The sequence below is a fragment of the Hemicordylus capensis genome, chromosome 4, assembly GCF_027244095.1.
Source record: "Hemicordylus capensis ecotype Gifberg chromosome 4, rHemCap1.1.pri, whole genome shotgun sequence".
NCBI classification, from domain to species: Eukaryota; Metazoa; Chordata; class Lepidosauria; order Squamata; family Cordylidae; genus Hemicordylus; species Hemicordylus capensis.
In genome coordinates this window covers 243020015-243036832 of record NC_069660.1, presented here as the reverse complement: position 1 = coordinate 243036832, position 16818 = coordinate 243020015, and the positions used below count along the sequence as shown (strand labels likewise).

At 40.6% G+C, this 16818-nt stretch overlaps 1 protein-coding gene and 1 long non-coding RNA gene across 3 annotated transcripts in view; one reads left to right on the top strand and one right to left on the bottom strand.

The window, feature by feature from the left end:
• The window catches only part of METTL4 (methyltransferase 4, N6-adenosine), a 33936-nt gene that overhangs the window by 2673 nt on the left and 14445 nt on the right, over nucleotides 1-16818 (bottom strand). For both annotated transcript variants that reach the window (XM_053249113.1, XM_053249112.1), the window contains 3 exons: nucleotides 13164-13338; nucleotides 10648-10754; nucleotides 9261-9352 (listed from right to left, as the gene is read on the bottom strand). In XM_053249113.1, the coding sequence (XP_053105088.1) occupies nucleotides 9261-9352; nucleotides 10648-10754; nucleotides 13164-13338 (374 nt within the window). The remainder of the gene's footprint in view (nucleotides 1-9260; nucleotides 9353-10647; nucleotides 10755-13163; nucleotides 13339-16818) is intronic.
• Nucleotides 844-7968, top strand: LOC128324484 (uncharacterized). The gene is made up of 2 exons (XR_008306893.1): nucleotides 844-906; nucleotides 7807-7968. It is a non-coding gene; the product is annotated as an uncharacterized LOC128324484 (long non-coding RNA).

Here is a 16818-nt window from a genome sequence, read left to right as displayed (position 1 = left end):
GTGTTTGGGCATTGTTTTCTGCTACATTTGGGCACATCTATGTTTAAACCAATAACATTGTTATGGCTTCTTTCTGCAGATGCCTGAGATCGTGGTTTACTGCGTATGCTGTGGATTGATCGCTCTGTCAAGCTGTCCCTAGAGCTGCTTGAGGGGAAGCCACCAGTTAAAGTTTTCGACTGGTATAAGATATGCAACTAAATATGTCTTAAAATAAATGATTTGTACAGTAATTTGTCTGTATAATCAGCTAAGTTTTGTAACATTCCTTAAAAATGTTATCCACTACATCTAAGCTCTATAGTTAAGTATCAGCTTTGGAAAGCACTGTGCACTCTGACACTAATTCAGCACACTCCCAACAGAAGATTTTGAGAATATTCACAGACTGTATCACAAGTACAATAATAAGCACGGGACTGGATAGAACCTTTGTTGATAAAGTTCTGTTAAAAACTGTACACATACCCATAAAATCACTTACCTGTTTACTGAGGTTTACAGCAACTATCCTAGCACTACCACTATTTCCTCTAGGTCTTTAATAGCTGCATGGCAGGCTATGCTAGGAAAAGCTCACCATTTGAATTCCAGCCTGTCTTACAGCTGTTAAAGACAGAAGTTCTGTTCAGGCATTCAACTGTACTCACAAGCGCAGAAACCTGACCAGCCCCAGCATGTCACTCACCCCCTCCACCCTGCTGCTCATGGTTACAATGGCATTTGTCTGCAGAGGAAAACACTAACTGTGATGGCAGGTTCTTCTGTGATCAGCAGCTTGGATTGTTCTAGGCTGATGATCACAGAGGCATCACCTGTTACAGTCCTGGTTACTGTAACCAGGAGCAGCAAGGTGGAGAGGATGAATGACGTGCTGGGATGTCTTGAGACCTGCTTTCAGGGCTTGTAAGTGGGTAGAGCTGAATACCTGAACAGGGTTAGAGTCTACTGGGGCAAAGGTACTAACCTTATTCTAACCCAAAAGCTCATGGTACAGAGTTGCGCATGCTACATGAAAAGGCTATCCCTTTAATTACACAATTAGCTCATCAAGTGGAAAGGCAACACTGGTCCTCCTAGGCATACATAGTTACTGACAGGTCTGAAAAGTGATGATAAAAAGTCTGGAAATAAAAAAGCGACACCCCAAAAGTACTACGTTTATTAGATTTTTCACCACTCGTAGTTTTGAAGTCCCTACACCAAGAATTTTGAAGGAAAATTTGAGGGGGTTCTTTTTAATTTACAATTGAGCTCAACTACTTTAAAATGGTAAATTTTTTAACAAAATATTGTTTTGTGACTTCATATAAAGTCAGCATGTCCACCAATGGTGGTGGACATGCTGTACAAAATGAAAATTAATTACAAGTTAATACATCATTTTAATACATACTGTAGGTTAGTGACAACCTATAGTTTTCAATTTTGTTGTTCTATTCTAAATACCTTGCCCACCTTCTGCTGTATCATTTTCAGAAAATTTATCTGCTGTGAGAAATGCATATAATTATATATGAAAAATTGGTCCATGTGTCTGGAATAACAAACTTTGGTAGCAAATATCAGGATAATCGTCAGACCATTAATGTGTGCAGAACGTGGATATTTTTATTTATTTATTTAAAACGATTTTAGTTGCTTTTCTACCAGCATAGCCACACCTACATGCAACCAAAAAAGTACATACCAATAATTTTTAAAAATATATATTAATCAGCTGCAAGAGTCAAAAACTAGCAGCAGCCCTGCCTCTGCTTGCCACTACCTTACCCCACCTTAAAACCAGCACTCTGAATGGATATTGATCTTTCAATGATGGTGAGAAGTGTCCATACTGGCATAGCCCTCGCAGCCATATTCTGATCTAGTTGAAGTTCCCAAACCATCTTCAAAGTGAGGGCCAAGCTGAAAAAATCCCCATGTGCAACCCTACACTTCAGAATATACCTTCCACAGAAAGAGTATCCATGAAAAGCCCTACCGGGTGGCAACTTTATCATATTAATTTCATCCCCTGCCAACATGCATTCTCTTCCCTGGATGCCTTGAAAAATTTTTCCTCCTTTCATCCTCTGCAGACTTCTCCAATTCTATCCGCAAAAACAGACCATTTAATCTTCTCTGCTGCTGATACCATTCGTACACAGAAATCATATAACTGCTTTAGATGGTTATTGCAAAGGTTTGCTTCGGCACATAAAAAGGCACAGTTGCTCATTTATCTTGTGCCAGAAAAGGGTCTCTCCTCATCAGGCAGGCTAGACAATTTAATAAAAGCTTAACATTTGCACAAGTCTTAGCAGCTCTTAGAAGAGACTTGCAGAAAATAGTGTTAAGAGGGGGTTGCCTACCCCCTGTCCTTTGTTGCTGCTCTTGCTTCTCATAATAGCCACGACACTGTGCTGAAACTCTGCTCCTATCCCTTCTAGCCTTAAATGGCTGGTAGCCTTATGAAGCAAAAAGAGGACGAAAGACACCATCGTTGCATTTACTGCTTGCTTAGTGCCGGCCTGTGTTGAACATAGGACAGCACTAGGTTGGCTGTAGACACTGCTCAAATTCTTCCTCTTGGGACAGAATGAAAGCATTCTGCATATGCAGACACCAAGCTATGCAGCTTGCTATTCCAGTGCTTGCCCAGGTGCCAATGATCCATGTTAAAGCCAAGCAAAGGATCAGCAAGTTACAAGGCTGATTTAGAACAAATACGCTTTCTGAAAGCCGTTACTTACAGCCCATTTGGTTTTCCATCACAGCTGAACCTCCTTTCATGATCACTTAATGCAGATTACTTGTGCCTTATATCAAGTCAGAGCATTGGGTCCATCTAGTTCAGCACTGTCTACACTGACTGGCAGCGGCTTCTCCAAGATTGCAGGCAGGAGTCTTTCCCAGCCCCATCTTGGTGATGCCAGGGAAGGAACTTGGAATCTTCTGCAGGCAAGTGCTCTTCCTGGAGCAGCCCCATCTCCTAAGGGGAATATCTTACAGTGCTCACACATGTATTTTTCCATTCAAATGCAAACCAGGGTGGACCCTGCTTAGTAAAGGAGGCAATTCATGCTTGCTGCCACAAGACCAACTCTCTATCATAGTGTTTAAATGGGGTGGTGGGGGGAAGTGGATGCTTTCCCACCACCTTCAATGCCTGCTTATACAGTAGATGTAACGAGTGTTCAGTTCTGCATTAATGATTGTGATTACAGAACCAAGCAAAAGTAGTTTTGGGTTAATTAATATGCATAGGTTTGATTTTGTGAATGTAGCATTATATGCCCTCCCATGGAAAGAGAACCTATAACCCTTTGCAAAATTGTAAACATTTAAGAGATTTGGAACAGCATTCTTATTTTCCAAACAGCATTCATTTGCTTTCAGATAAATATGCAAAGATCTCACCATCTCAATTTCTTCCAGTGTCCTCCCACTGGAGAAAAAATACAGGAACAACTTAGGAATAGAGATGTGCAGTGATCTTTTACCCTCTGCAACTCCCCCATCCATGCCCAAAAGCATGCACCAAAAGTGCATTATGAATAGGAGTTCTAATGCTTCTATTATGTGCACAACACTTGGGGTTACCAATTATTAATCTTAACAGAGCCATGATATATGATTTTCACAGCTGGAAGATGGATACTTGCATAAATCATGTCAAGTATCAAACTACTCATTCAGCATGGAAGATGGATAATTAGATAAATCATATCAAGCATCAAACTACTGATCCAATAAAATGTGCATATAATGATGGAGATAATTCTTCAATACCTAACCCTATTAATTTTATTTCAGAAGGGTAACATCTCTAATTTCAAGGAACAGCAACTTATAGTTTTATATTTTCCAGCTGATATGTTGCAATAGCTATGCAGCACAATCCTATGCAAGCTTACTCAGAAGTAAGTCACAGTGTTCAGTGGGGCTTACTCTCGGGCTTTAGGGCCTAATCCAAAATTGTTATGCAGACGATGTCTCTGTAGACCATGGGTTCTGTTGGACTACAACTCCCATAATCCCCAGCCACAATGCCCTTCAGCCACTGTGACTGGGGATGATGGGAATTCTAGACCAACATCATCTAGGGACCCAGATGAGAACTTCTGCTGTAGACAATTAGCCTTTAAATAAAGAAAAGTTAAAGCATCAGACAGAGTAAATGATCTTACTCAATGATCAAGTCAAACAATTATTAAACATTTCCTCTCAAAAATACTACTTCTTTTAACAACTTATTAAGTGGCTGATTAATTTTTATTGAGGAACATGTTTTAAAATTCTGAGGAAAATAACACTGTTCAAGCAGGATCAAGTTATTACAGCTTTAAAAACCTCAAATACTTTAGCAGGAACAAGGAAGTGCAAGTAAGGGAAATAAATTTTATTGATTTTCATTGTCAAACTGAGAACAATACAAAAATTAATCAAACAAAATATATTACTATATGAGCTATCAGATTATTATTAAAGAAACACATCATCAAGTGCCACTCCTGTGATGTCTCCGTTAATACTGATAGTGCTTTTACAAGAGCAGGACATGATGGACTGAAGAACAGATAGCAACAGAGAACAAGTGTGACTCACAAATGAAATACGAATTTTGGAGTTAAGTGATCAGGTTTTTAGTCTTAATTCTCCATGCTCAGCCTTGCCTGTCTAAAGCCTGAACACAGAGAGAGTGGGCTGGATTCTAACTAGGACTTCTGCAAACAGAAGAAGATCCATTTGGACCAGGAGTTATTTTTGCCCATCCCGTCTTTCCTTTGCAGCCCCGTGAGCTTCCCAGACTATGTCCTTGAGGGTCAAGGGGCCCTCAGGAATAGATCTGTAAGAGTACAGGGGACTGCAAGAGAGAAAAGGGAGATCAGCAAAATTGGTCCCTCTCTTGTGCAAATGGAACTTTTTGTTCAACTCAAATCACCTCACAGTATCTAAGAATGGTTCAGTCTGGCTTGGCAGGGAGAGTTAAGCATAGATCTGCTCAACTGAGCCACTTCTACAACCACCAGAAGAAACAAGCTCCCTCATGAGGTCTCTCTTTACGAGAGGCTACTCCAGGGACTTATTAGCAGGACAACAAAAATCAATTAAGTTGCCTTTGCTATACTGGGCTGCCTCTAAAGCTTCACACAAAGTCACTGTGGTCAAACAATGGAAGTTCAAACCTGTCTTTTATATATTTATTATTGTTTGGAATTATTTTTTGCATCTCTACCGGGAAGTAGAAGCAGAAGGAACGAAAAGCCTGCTGTACAGTTGTTTCAGTATTCTGAATTGTATTTCATTTTCTATATTTGCATAAAGAAGTTTAAATACATTTAGAATGACACATCAAAGCTGTGATCATTAAATGCAGAACATGTATCATTAGAAACTCCTAGAGTCATGATTTCATAGTTAAATACTCTGCAGGAAACAAAACGTCTTCTCTTTTTTCTTTTTCTTTTTTGATGGCTTACTTTAATTTGCAAATTCCTCTTCCTTCAGAGAAATAAATTGTTATAATCAGTCATTAAAAGGCTGCATACATATCAACATCAGTATTTTCAAACTGTAAGAAGTAATGTCTGCTAGACAGCAGCAATAAATACAGATATTGCTGCAATTGTTGCTCCTTAAAATAGAACATGGATTTGTGTGGATGAAATGAAACATTTCATGGATTTGTGTGGATGAAATGAAATAGTACTCCAGGTAGCAACCCCTGGAGTTCTGCGTACAATTTGGGTCATCACGTCTGAAAAAGGACATTGTAGAACTGGGAAAGGTGCAGAAGAGGGCAACCAAGATGATCAGGGGCCTAGAGCACCTTCCTTATGAGGCAAGGCTACAACACCTGGGGCTATTTAGTTTAGAAAAAAGATTACTACGGGGAGACATGCTAGAGGTCTATAAAATCATGCATGGTGTGGAGAAAGTGGATAGAGAGAAATTCTTCTCCCTCTCACATAACGCTAGAACTGGGGTCATCCCATGAAATTGATTGCCAAGAAATTTAGGACCAACTAACAGAGGTACTTTTTCACACAACGCATAATCAAGTTGTGGAATTCGCTGCCACAAGGTATGATGACAGCCAACAACCTGGATGGCTTTAAGAGGGGTTTGGATAACTTCATGGAGGAGAGGTCTATCAACAGCTACTAGTCAGAGGGCTATAGGCCACCTCTAGCCTCAGGATGCCTCTGAGTACCAGTTGCAGGGGAGTAACAGTAGGAGAGAGGGCATGCCGTCAACTCCTGCCTGTAGGCTTCCAGAGGCATCTGGTGGGCCATTGTGTGAAACAGGATGCTAGACTAGATGGGCCTTGGGCTTGATCCAGCAGGGATATTCTTATGTTCCTAAACATGGATTTGTGTGGATGAATGAGATTTCCTCTGTTTTATCTCAACTTTCCTTTTTATACTGTCCAAAATAAGCTGGGAATTTTGAACCAGTTCTCTCTACTGGCAAAAGAACTATGTTTCACTATCACTGATTTTCACTCTACCTTTTTCTGCAACTGACAAGCCACTGACCACATTCAGACCAGGTTAGTCATGACTAAGCATCACTGAAATTAATAGGACTTAAGCTAGTATGACTAACTTTTCTCACTGATTTCAACAATACTTGATTTCAGTATTGCTGGATGTTGTCCAATAATACTGAAATATATCCCCACCCACCTCTAGAGTTCAGCTGTCTGAACTCCATGTCTGAATTTTCTGCACAGTCTTGTGTCACCCTTTAGAAACGACTCTCTAACTGCTTTTCCTTTATTCAAACTTGTAATTATCTGAATGGTTTAAAGGTTTGCCAGATCTTGTGAGCATTAAAATGAAGAGTGGAAACTACAGTGTGGATTAACAGTTTGTTCTATCGGATTCTTTTTTCCAATAAAACAAAGCATGTAATTGCAAACTTTCCCAGGTGATCAATAAAAGAGAAAGAACAAAGACTAATTTCTAACTGATTCTATCTAAAGCTTAACAATTTTGTAACTTTCATGGCCTTTTTCATTAACAGGTTTTGAACTTGTTTTAAAGAAATGATTTCATCTAATATGCACTTCAAAAGGGATTGTTGAGATCAACATCCCAGAGGGGCAGCCTCCATATCAAACAGGGTAGGAGTCGACATACTAGGCCACAAAATGGAGAACAGGAGGCTAGGACATCAGATTCTGTTTGTTTGCTTCCAGCAGCAGGGTTGTAGCGTTCCCCAGCTACTGGCTGTTTGACCCCTCTTGCCTGGATCTCAGGTTGTTACGACACAGACATCCATGTCTGGATGTTCTGTCACCAGTGTCTTTACAGTGATGTCAGCATTCTGGGCATAGTCCCTCCTCAAGATGCTCCTCATGCACCATGGACCTCCTTTCTCTCTCCAACTGGCAGGGCTGTTCACTTTCCTCACTGCCTATAAATAGAGGAAGGAATGCCAGCTGCCCCCTGCTGGAATGAGGCCCCTAGTTCTTCCCTCCACCCACTTCCCCACCCCACCCCAGGGTCCTATGGCTTCATAGTTCTCTCTGCAGAGTTGGTCCCAGGCCTTGTGATGGCTTCAGAAGCTGTGTGCCTGGTCCATGGTGGTAAAAAGTTGAGTAGTCACATAGCTTGATCCAAACTCCACAGGACTGTTGCATTACATCACAATCATGCAGGGCATTATTTACCTCTTATAATGTGTTGGGCTTTTCTCCTCTGAACATTTCCTAGTTAGGTTATATTTTTACAAGATGACTTGGATATACAATTCATTTATATTTGCATATTTGCTTAAGACATGTTGTTCATTGTTTTCTGTTTGGTTTTTCAGATGTTGTTAAACACAAAGCTCCTGTTTTTAAGGAACGTTCAAAAAGACTTCTTGACTAGAAATACTTCATTCAGTACCTAGAAGTAAGATAGCATTCTTGAAGTCCTCTACCCGCCATGGGTGAATCACTGTATTTAGCAACAATGATTTTTCTGTTTGTTACCCATTCCCCTACTTCTTTAAGCTTTTGCTATAATTCTTTACAACCTGTTTCAGATTTAATTAGATATTTTAAACATCTGTTTTTAAAAAGTCCATGGAAAACAAATCTGGGGTGAGGGAGGATGTGTGGTAGGCAGGCATGGAAGCTAGGACTGTAGCTATTCAACATAATACACACACACACACACACACACACACACACACACACACACACACTTACTGACATTAAGATTTCAAAACTAAATTTCAATTTTTTGCTTCTTATTATAGCAGTGGCAGCATGTAGTATGTGGCTTCTGCTACTGAGTGGCAACCGAAGCAAAGAAATCTCCCTACCCACCATGTTCTTATAAATAGGTGCCACATGGCAGCAATGAAGGTAAGAAAAGAGTAGTACCTAGACCAAAGGGTCTAGAGTAGTTGTAGTATGAAGGTAAGATAGAGTAGTACTATGCAGGTGCATGGCTGCTGAATGATCAGTAGTATGGGCCCATGACACCATCAGCCCATTTCTACATTGGATGCTGCTATCCATTCATGATACAGCCCCAGCAGACACAAGCAGCCACTAGAATCTAGCCAAAAACTGCAAATTTATGACATTCACTGTAGATTTCAACATAATGGCAGCACACTTAGAAAGAGATGGTGCTACATGTATGTATATACCAAATTGTTTCAAAGTGTAATTATAAGATACACATTGAACCAGAAGGGACCCTTAATATTTGCAGTAGATGAAAGGGGTGGAACAAAGGGCAGGAAAAGATTGTTCTTCTCTTATTTTTCTCCTCCACTTCCTCAAAGATTCCATGTTTCAATGAAACAACCCAAATAATAAATGTATGTCAGATTCTGCATCTTGAATTATATCAGGAGAATCCAATACCAGAAAAGACCCAAATGAACCTCTCTAGCTGCTACCAATATGCATGCTCCTACTCGGTGCTCTAGCTGAAACACTCTTCAAAACACACCAAAACAAATACAATCTGCCAGTCAATTTTTAAGATCAAAATAATTTTAAAATAGCTATGACCATTACAAAACATAGATAGCACAAGTGTTTCTGATCAAAACTGCCCAGCTTCAAAGTAAGAAGTGCTGCAATTCACAGTTAGATAGCTAAGAAAAATGACAAAATTTTCAGTAAGTTCTTATCAGTATGCTATGGATAGCTGGAAATTAAAAACATAGTACTCAAGCCATAATATAGTTAGCCTCATGGATATCTGTATTTGAAAATATGCAATGTTCAAACTCAGCTTTATGGAGCCATTTCAAGAACATACCTGTAAGAGGAGGTTTATGTGAATGAAGAGTGCAAGGAACACTCACAATTAATTTATGATCTGGAATTGGAAGAGCTTCATCTTCTGAAATCCTATAGTATAAATCAGAACAAAATAAAAAGGTAAGGGTCTCAAATGAGAAATACAAGTGTCTTGATATAGATCCATATTTTCATAGGTCCTCTCTCCTCAAACAGAATTTAAAAAAAAATTATTTCAATGTCATACTGGATGATAAGCCCCAGAGAAGCTAAATATCTAAATGCTGAGTTTATTTGTTTTCCTGAAAGATAAAGAGCAGTTTATGAAATTGCTTAAGCTTCTACAAAAACAAAGACAATAAAGAAGGAAGACTACAGGAAGACGAGAAATACAACACAAACAATATATCAGTTTCAACTGTAGAATATTGCCTGCCCTTAACAAACAGATCTATATTTAATTCCATGGAACAAAAGATCTATCTGGCAGCAGCAACCAATAACCCCGAGGAGCTAACACAAGATGGCATGAGAAAGAACTATTTGCAGCTTTAGCCCAGGCACTCAAGGCTGGTACAACCCAGTATAATCTTACCCAGATTATACAGTGGCAGAAGGGAGTTTCTGTATTGCTGCAATTACCCCTTTCTGTTTGGGCCATTTTAAACAAATTTACCTACTCTTATACAAGCTGAAGCAGCTGCACTAATACCAGTTCTCAATCTCTTCAGCAATAGATTCTAGCCAGGAACCAGTGTTCCCTCTAAGGCATGCACATGCTCACATGTTTTTTGATGTCTGCTCAGTCAATTTTAGATCCCACTCAGGTTGAATCAGGAAGGTCCCACTCTGAATGCACGTGCACGCACACTGCCTTGATACTGCTGCCCTGAACAAAACTCATTCCACACACAGATGAAAAAAAATTAGGAGCGCACTGCCAGGAACCAAAAAACAGTGAAACTTGAAACTTTGGTGAACCCAAGGAGGCTTTAACCTTGTTGTGTTTGAACTTTAACAGCAGTTTCACATGCTAGTTATATTTTTTGTCAAGTGAAAGTGACCAGGATGATCTTGGCTCTAAAAGCCATCTGCTTGCAAGACCTCTCCAAGACACGACTTGAAAAACTGAAATTTTGTGGAATCATAGAGAAAAGGTAACTTCTTAGCTACGAAATGATACTGAAAGGAATATGAAAAAGACAACCAGAGTATTTTATGGCTTTCTTGAAGCTAACCTTTCATGAGCGCTGGAACAGAAGCAATACGTCAAACTTCTAATCACTGTGTTAGGAAAGGATCTTGCCCATTCCTTGAAGCTTGTTTGTAACCTCAGCTGAGCATTCCTAACGAATGCCACGTAAACGTAACACATGAATAAAACTGAGAAATCAAAGGACTCGTACCTTAACGGCACTTCTGTACTTCCTTGGACTCTGCCCAATACAAGAATCTCATAAGGCTTCTTGTGAGAAGAATCTAATGGAACCACAAATTCTCCAGACTTTGTAATCTGATACAAAGAAATTTGAAATCAATATTGCAAGTGCAAATCAACGTACACACTACTTTTTCTATTCAGTTATCCTTGTAAATATTGTTTACTATTGCTCAGTCTAGCCCACCCATGTCCAAATAAAAGTATACTTTACTGATCTGGTGTAATTCAATGTAAGGGTCAAAGCTACACCAAAGTCAGTCACAGAAACAACCACCACCTGGGTGGGCAGTACAAGAATAAAACAGCAACAAAAAGAGTAGATGACATCCTCACTAACACTGTGCTTGAGCAAGCTAGCTAGTTGCACAAAATCTGGAGCTTACGTTCCAAACATGTTTGCACTTGCACAATAAGACGTGCAATCTGTGCCAAACCTAACATGCTTTGCAGGGAACTTTGTGCAATAGCATAATTTCAAAAATTCCTATGACTTAGCTCAACTACTATTCATAAGGTTCTTGCACTAGCCACTAGCACAATTTTGTTTGATGCACAAGGGCAGCATCAGTTAGGATGTCAGCCAGTGGGATCAATAATAGTGATAGTTTTGTATGCACACAAAAATGAACAGTGGTATTGCAATTTCAGTTTCTCTTTCAATGTCACATGGTAAAAATGACCCCACATCATCAGAATGTACCCTGCAATTAACAACAACAAAAATCACAAGAGGTTGACAACATTAAGCATCACAGGGCACCTGACTTCATTAAGGTTGGGGAATACATGGAGTTGTAGAAAATTGAAACCAAGCGCTCATTAATTGCTTTCTCACTTCCCTGGTTCAATTTTACCTACTTTTTGGGGCAAGGGTTACACATGTGTTGTGTGAGTAAAAATGAAATAAGAATATATCGTAACTAGGGGCTGCAATGTTTAATCAATTAATTGATTAGACCTCTGATTGATCACTCCTGATTTATTGGTGCATTTGGTTAATCAGGCAACAGATGTGCTCATTTAACTGGGCAACATTTTTCAAAAACAATGTTAAACATTTTGAATCTAAGAACTTACAAAAAACCCACAGGTGGCAGGTACCATTTTAGAAGAGGTATTGCTCCTCTTCTAAGATGACAACTGCTATCTCTCTCACAGGAAGGAATGTCTCTTTTAAGATTGTGCCTGCAAAGAAAGGTGCATGTATCATCTAAATGTCAATTGATTGATTGCTCTTAGTGACCACATAGGTAGATTCTCTCCAGGATGATCTGTCCTCAACTTGTCCTTTTAGGTCTCTCAGTGGTGCATTCATTGCTGTCGTAATGAGAGTCCATCCATCTTGCTGCTGATTGTCCTCTTCTCCTTTTTCCTTCAACCTTTCCCAGCATTATGGACTTCTCAAAGGGAGCTGGATCTTCGCATAATGTGTCCGAAGTATGATAGTTTGAGCCTGGTCATTTGTTCCTCGAGTAAAAATTCTGGATTGATTTGTTCTATGATCCACTGGTTTGTTTTCCTGGCTGTCAAAGGGTATCCTCAAAAATCTTCTCCAGCACCAAACTTCCAAATAGTCAATGCTTTTTCTATCTTGCTTCTTCAAAGTCCAGCTTTCGTAGCCATAAAGTGTCACAGGAAAAACCATTGTCCGAATGATTCTAATCTTTGTAGGTATAGACACGTCACGGCATTTAAATATCCTTTCCAAGGCCTTCATTGCAGCCCTACCAAGTGCTAGTATGCAGCGTATTTCTTGACTGCTGGATCCTTTACTGTTGATGATCGATCCTAAAAGGCAGAAGCTATCTACCACTTCAGTGTCTTCATTATCAGTTCTGAGGCTGGTTGCTGTACTCGTTGTCATAGTTTAGTCTTCTTTACTTTAGTCATAGTCCCAGTTTTTAAACTGACTTTCACTACTAGAGCTTTTAGATCATCCGCATTCTCAGCTATCAGGTAGTGTCATCAGCATAGCACAGGTTATTGATGTTTCTTCCTCCAACTTTAAAACTGCGCTCATCTTCATCCAATCTAGCTTCCCTCAGTATATGTTCAGCATATAAACTGAATAAATAAGGAGAAAGTATACAGCCTTGTCTTACTCCTTTGCTGATCTGGAACCAGTCTGTTTCACCATGTTCCGTCTGGACTGTGGCTTCCTGTCCTGTATACAGGTTTCTCATGAGAACAATGAGATGTTCTGGGACACCCATGTTAATAAATAATGGTTTTTCCCCCCTTTCAGAGTTATACATATGCACATTTATGCATATTTCACTATTTAATCAAATTGAATTCATGCGGTTAACTTTTTTTTTTCACTTGGATGATATTCCTAATTTGATCCTGGAAGATAAAATGAAAGAAATCTAAAACGTATTTTTTTTAATTAAAAAAAAAAAATAGAGCTCTGTATATGTTAATTAATACCCATTAAAAAAATACACGGAAAATCACACAAGAGAAATTTTAACAACTTACTTTCACCCAATACCACTCTGCCAAACCATGCACGGACCAGTGGGGATAAAGTTCATTCTTTACAAAATTCAGGTGCTTCTGTCTGTTAGTCACCCATGTGACCATAAGACAATTTGGGGCTGCCAGTGCTGGCACAGGAATTTGCTTGATTTGCCATGGTGATAAGTAACCATACCTATATATGGATATATTCAGAAAGTTTGAGCTGGCTCAATACTAGAAAGGAAAACAACAGAGCCACATAGTCTCTTATATGATCACACAATCTTTCACAAACTTTTTCTAATACCTGTAACATTTAGAGAAATTAAAGTTGAGTCAAGAGCGACATCCAGTGGTGGAATTTGTTTGCATCACAGGTTGCTTGTTTCTTTATAATCTGAACTAATGAGTTCAACAATATGGATTAAAATATTATGTTAGCAGACCCACTCGCTTCACCATTTTGGGGTGCTTCAGTATACCTCCTAAACTCAAGCCTCAGCCATTTTCTTTCTCTATATTTTGCTTGGAAGAGAAATGTTGGCTGCCTTCTGGGTAAAAGGTTGTTCTGGCAAAGGGCTTTACTAAAAAGGCACTCCTCAGGATCATTTGCAAAAGACCTGCAACAAGCCAAAGGAAATGTCCCTCACAGATTGCATTATGGCACAAGCAGGAGAAATGCAGATCTGTCTGAGAGTGCCAAAAGGAACAAAAGAAAAAGAGATGCAAGCTCTCTTCCTTCTAGTTTGAGAAGAGTCTTCAAGGCTGAGTCGGACTCTCTGCCCATCTGTTCCTCCCCATGATTATCAGAATTGAGCCAGCATATGTTCCATCCTCCCTTCTCTTTGTCCACGTGATTGCTCCAGCAATATTTCATTTTGATTTTTGAATATCTTTTGTCAAGGGGCTTAGAGGAAAAAGCCACCCAGTCATAACCTAATCAGTACTGAATAATTTTCTTAGGAACAAGAGTTCCTAAACTCAATCAAGGATTATCTCCGAATTGATCTCTGCCAGTTCTTAGCCTCCAGTCAACGCTCCAGGGTATGTTTTTGCCTATAAGAACCCCCTTCAAACATGGGATCGCACTCACTCTCTTCTATGCCACCTAACCCTTTTGTGTGTGCTTTTGCACTGGCCACCCACATCTGACATCAGACTCTGCATCCCACACTGTCTTGGTGCACCCCAATGAGCTTGCTTTGTGCTTGAGCTCCCTGGAGCAAAGGATTTCCCACAGACTCGAGGAATGTGCACAAACCAGTTCAGAGGCCCTTTTACAGGCCTTCAAACCGGTTTGAACATCCAGCGGTTTGGCCAGATTGAAGGGGGGGGGGTTTCTTTAAGGACGGAGAAGGGTGCTCTTACCCCTCCTACCGCATTTCCCCCTCCAGCGCTGTCTTTTAAACCAGTCCAGCAATGTACCTACTTGACACCCTGGTTTTTCCCCAGACTGGAAGTGCCCAGTGTGCACGTCGTCCATGAACACACACGCATGTAAGCACAATGTGTGCATGTGTGCTGGGCACTTCCGGTCCAAGGAACCGAAGCGGCAAGGAGGTACATTAGATATTAGAACTCCATTACAGGAAATGGTAAGTACACAATAAATTTAGGTAAGTACACTGGAACCACTGGAGCTTAGATGTAGAAACAAATCAGGATAAGTACACAATTAAATACAGTGGTCCCTCGACCTACGAACTACTCGACTTACGCTGTTTTCGAGGTACGAATGACAAAAAAGACCGCAAGTCGTTGCCGTTTTAGATGCGGCTTACTCGACCTACGAATTTTTAGATGCGGCTTCCTCGACTTACGAATGTTTTCAGACCTCCGTGGATGCGCTCTTCGACTTACGAAAATTCCGACCTCCGAACGTGCGTTCGGAACGGATTAACATCGTAAGTCGAGGGACCACTGTACACAGTTAAGTGCACAGTGAACATTAAACACAATTCATATCACAAAGAGGTGCAATACAAGTTACCTCTGACCTGCAGAATCCTTTCAGACAAAACCCTTCCATATTTACACATATAGATACCATTATACCATATTTATAATCATATACTAGATTTAAAAATCAAATACCCCTTACCTAACTAAATTAAGTGCAATTTAAGCAATCAAAAACTACCTCAAAGCTTAAAAACAAAGGAGAATTATAATCTTGTTTTTAACAATCCATAAAATTGCCCCCCTAAAATTGCCCCCATCAACTCAAGCATTAGATGGATGAAGTTTTGCAGTCCACTTCCACCTTCTCACCCAATTACAAAAAGGCACATGCTCTCTCTCAAACCATGCAAGTTTCTTAAGTTTACTATACATGTATGATTTAGCCCACCTTATGTCCACACATTTGGCAGTTCTTCCCTGCTCACACTTTTTGGGACCCATCCCTTCCATCCCACTACTCATCATGAAAATAGCCCTCATAATGGACAGATTTACTATATGTGTGATGGAACAGGGGATCCCCCATAGGGGGTGTTGTGATGCAGAAAATCTGAAGATTGGGAAAAGAATGTTTCTGCCTCTTTCACTAGAGGGCTCATGAGCAAGAGGCAAGGCCAGGTTTCAAGTAAGGATGTGCTTGAAATGTGATTTGGCACCTGAATTGCAGCACAATCCCTTTGAAAATGAGGGCTTACACACCCCTGTTAACATGGAGAAGAGCAAGTCCATACTAGGGATGTGCACGAACCTGTTTGGAGGACCTTTTACGGGCCTCTGAACAGGTTCAAGCACCAGGTGGTTTTAAGGCTGGGGCGGGGGTCGCACTTTAAGGGCAAGGGTGCACTTACCCCTCCCTCCACTTTCCCCCCGCCAGCACCCAGTATTTCCCAAGTCCTACGGGGCGACAGCATACCTCCCTACCTTCCTGTTTGCTCTTCGGCCAAAAGTAGCTGGTACGCAGAAGTAACTGGCATGTGCAGTGGCCTTTGGCTGGGGATTCTGGGAGTTGTAGTCAACAACATCTAGGAATCCCTGTTAGAGAGAACACTGGTCCATACCTCCTCCTCCTCCTCCTCTCGCCGCCACTTCTGTAATCACAGTGCTCCCTCCAGCTATGATTGCATGCTGGCAAAGCATCTCCCAACTGCCCCTGCACGATGCCAGCACATGCATGCGCGGTGGTCATGTGTGTGCTGACATCATGCAGGGATGGCTGGGAGATGCCCTGCCAGTGCACAATCATAGCTGGGGGCAGAGCTGCAACAACAGAAGTGATGACGAGTGGGGGAGGAGTAGGTATGGACTGGCTTTCCTACGTGTTAAAGGGGCTATGTAAGCCCTCGGTTTTAAAGGGATTGTGCTGTGATTTGGACACTGAATCATGTTTCAAGAACTTCCCTAGTTTCAAGAGTCAAGCTAGGCTCTTGACAGAAGCAGCAGCTGAGGTGAACTATTAAGCAGAAGAGGGAAGAGAAGAGAGAACTCATTTTGCATCCCGCAGTTTTCCTTCTCAGTCACTACTGATGGAGCAAGGGCAACCAAAACTCATGAGCCCATTAAAGTGGAGTCAGAAGAGGAAACCACCACAGATCACCAGTTGGGAATCATCAGGATATGTCAAACAACTGAGATAGTCCGTTGATCTATCCAGTGTTATGTATAGTTTCTTTCCAAACAATGACAGAAATAAATTTCTCTCCTAAAAGCAGGG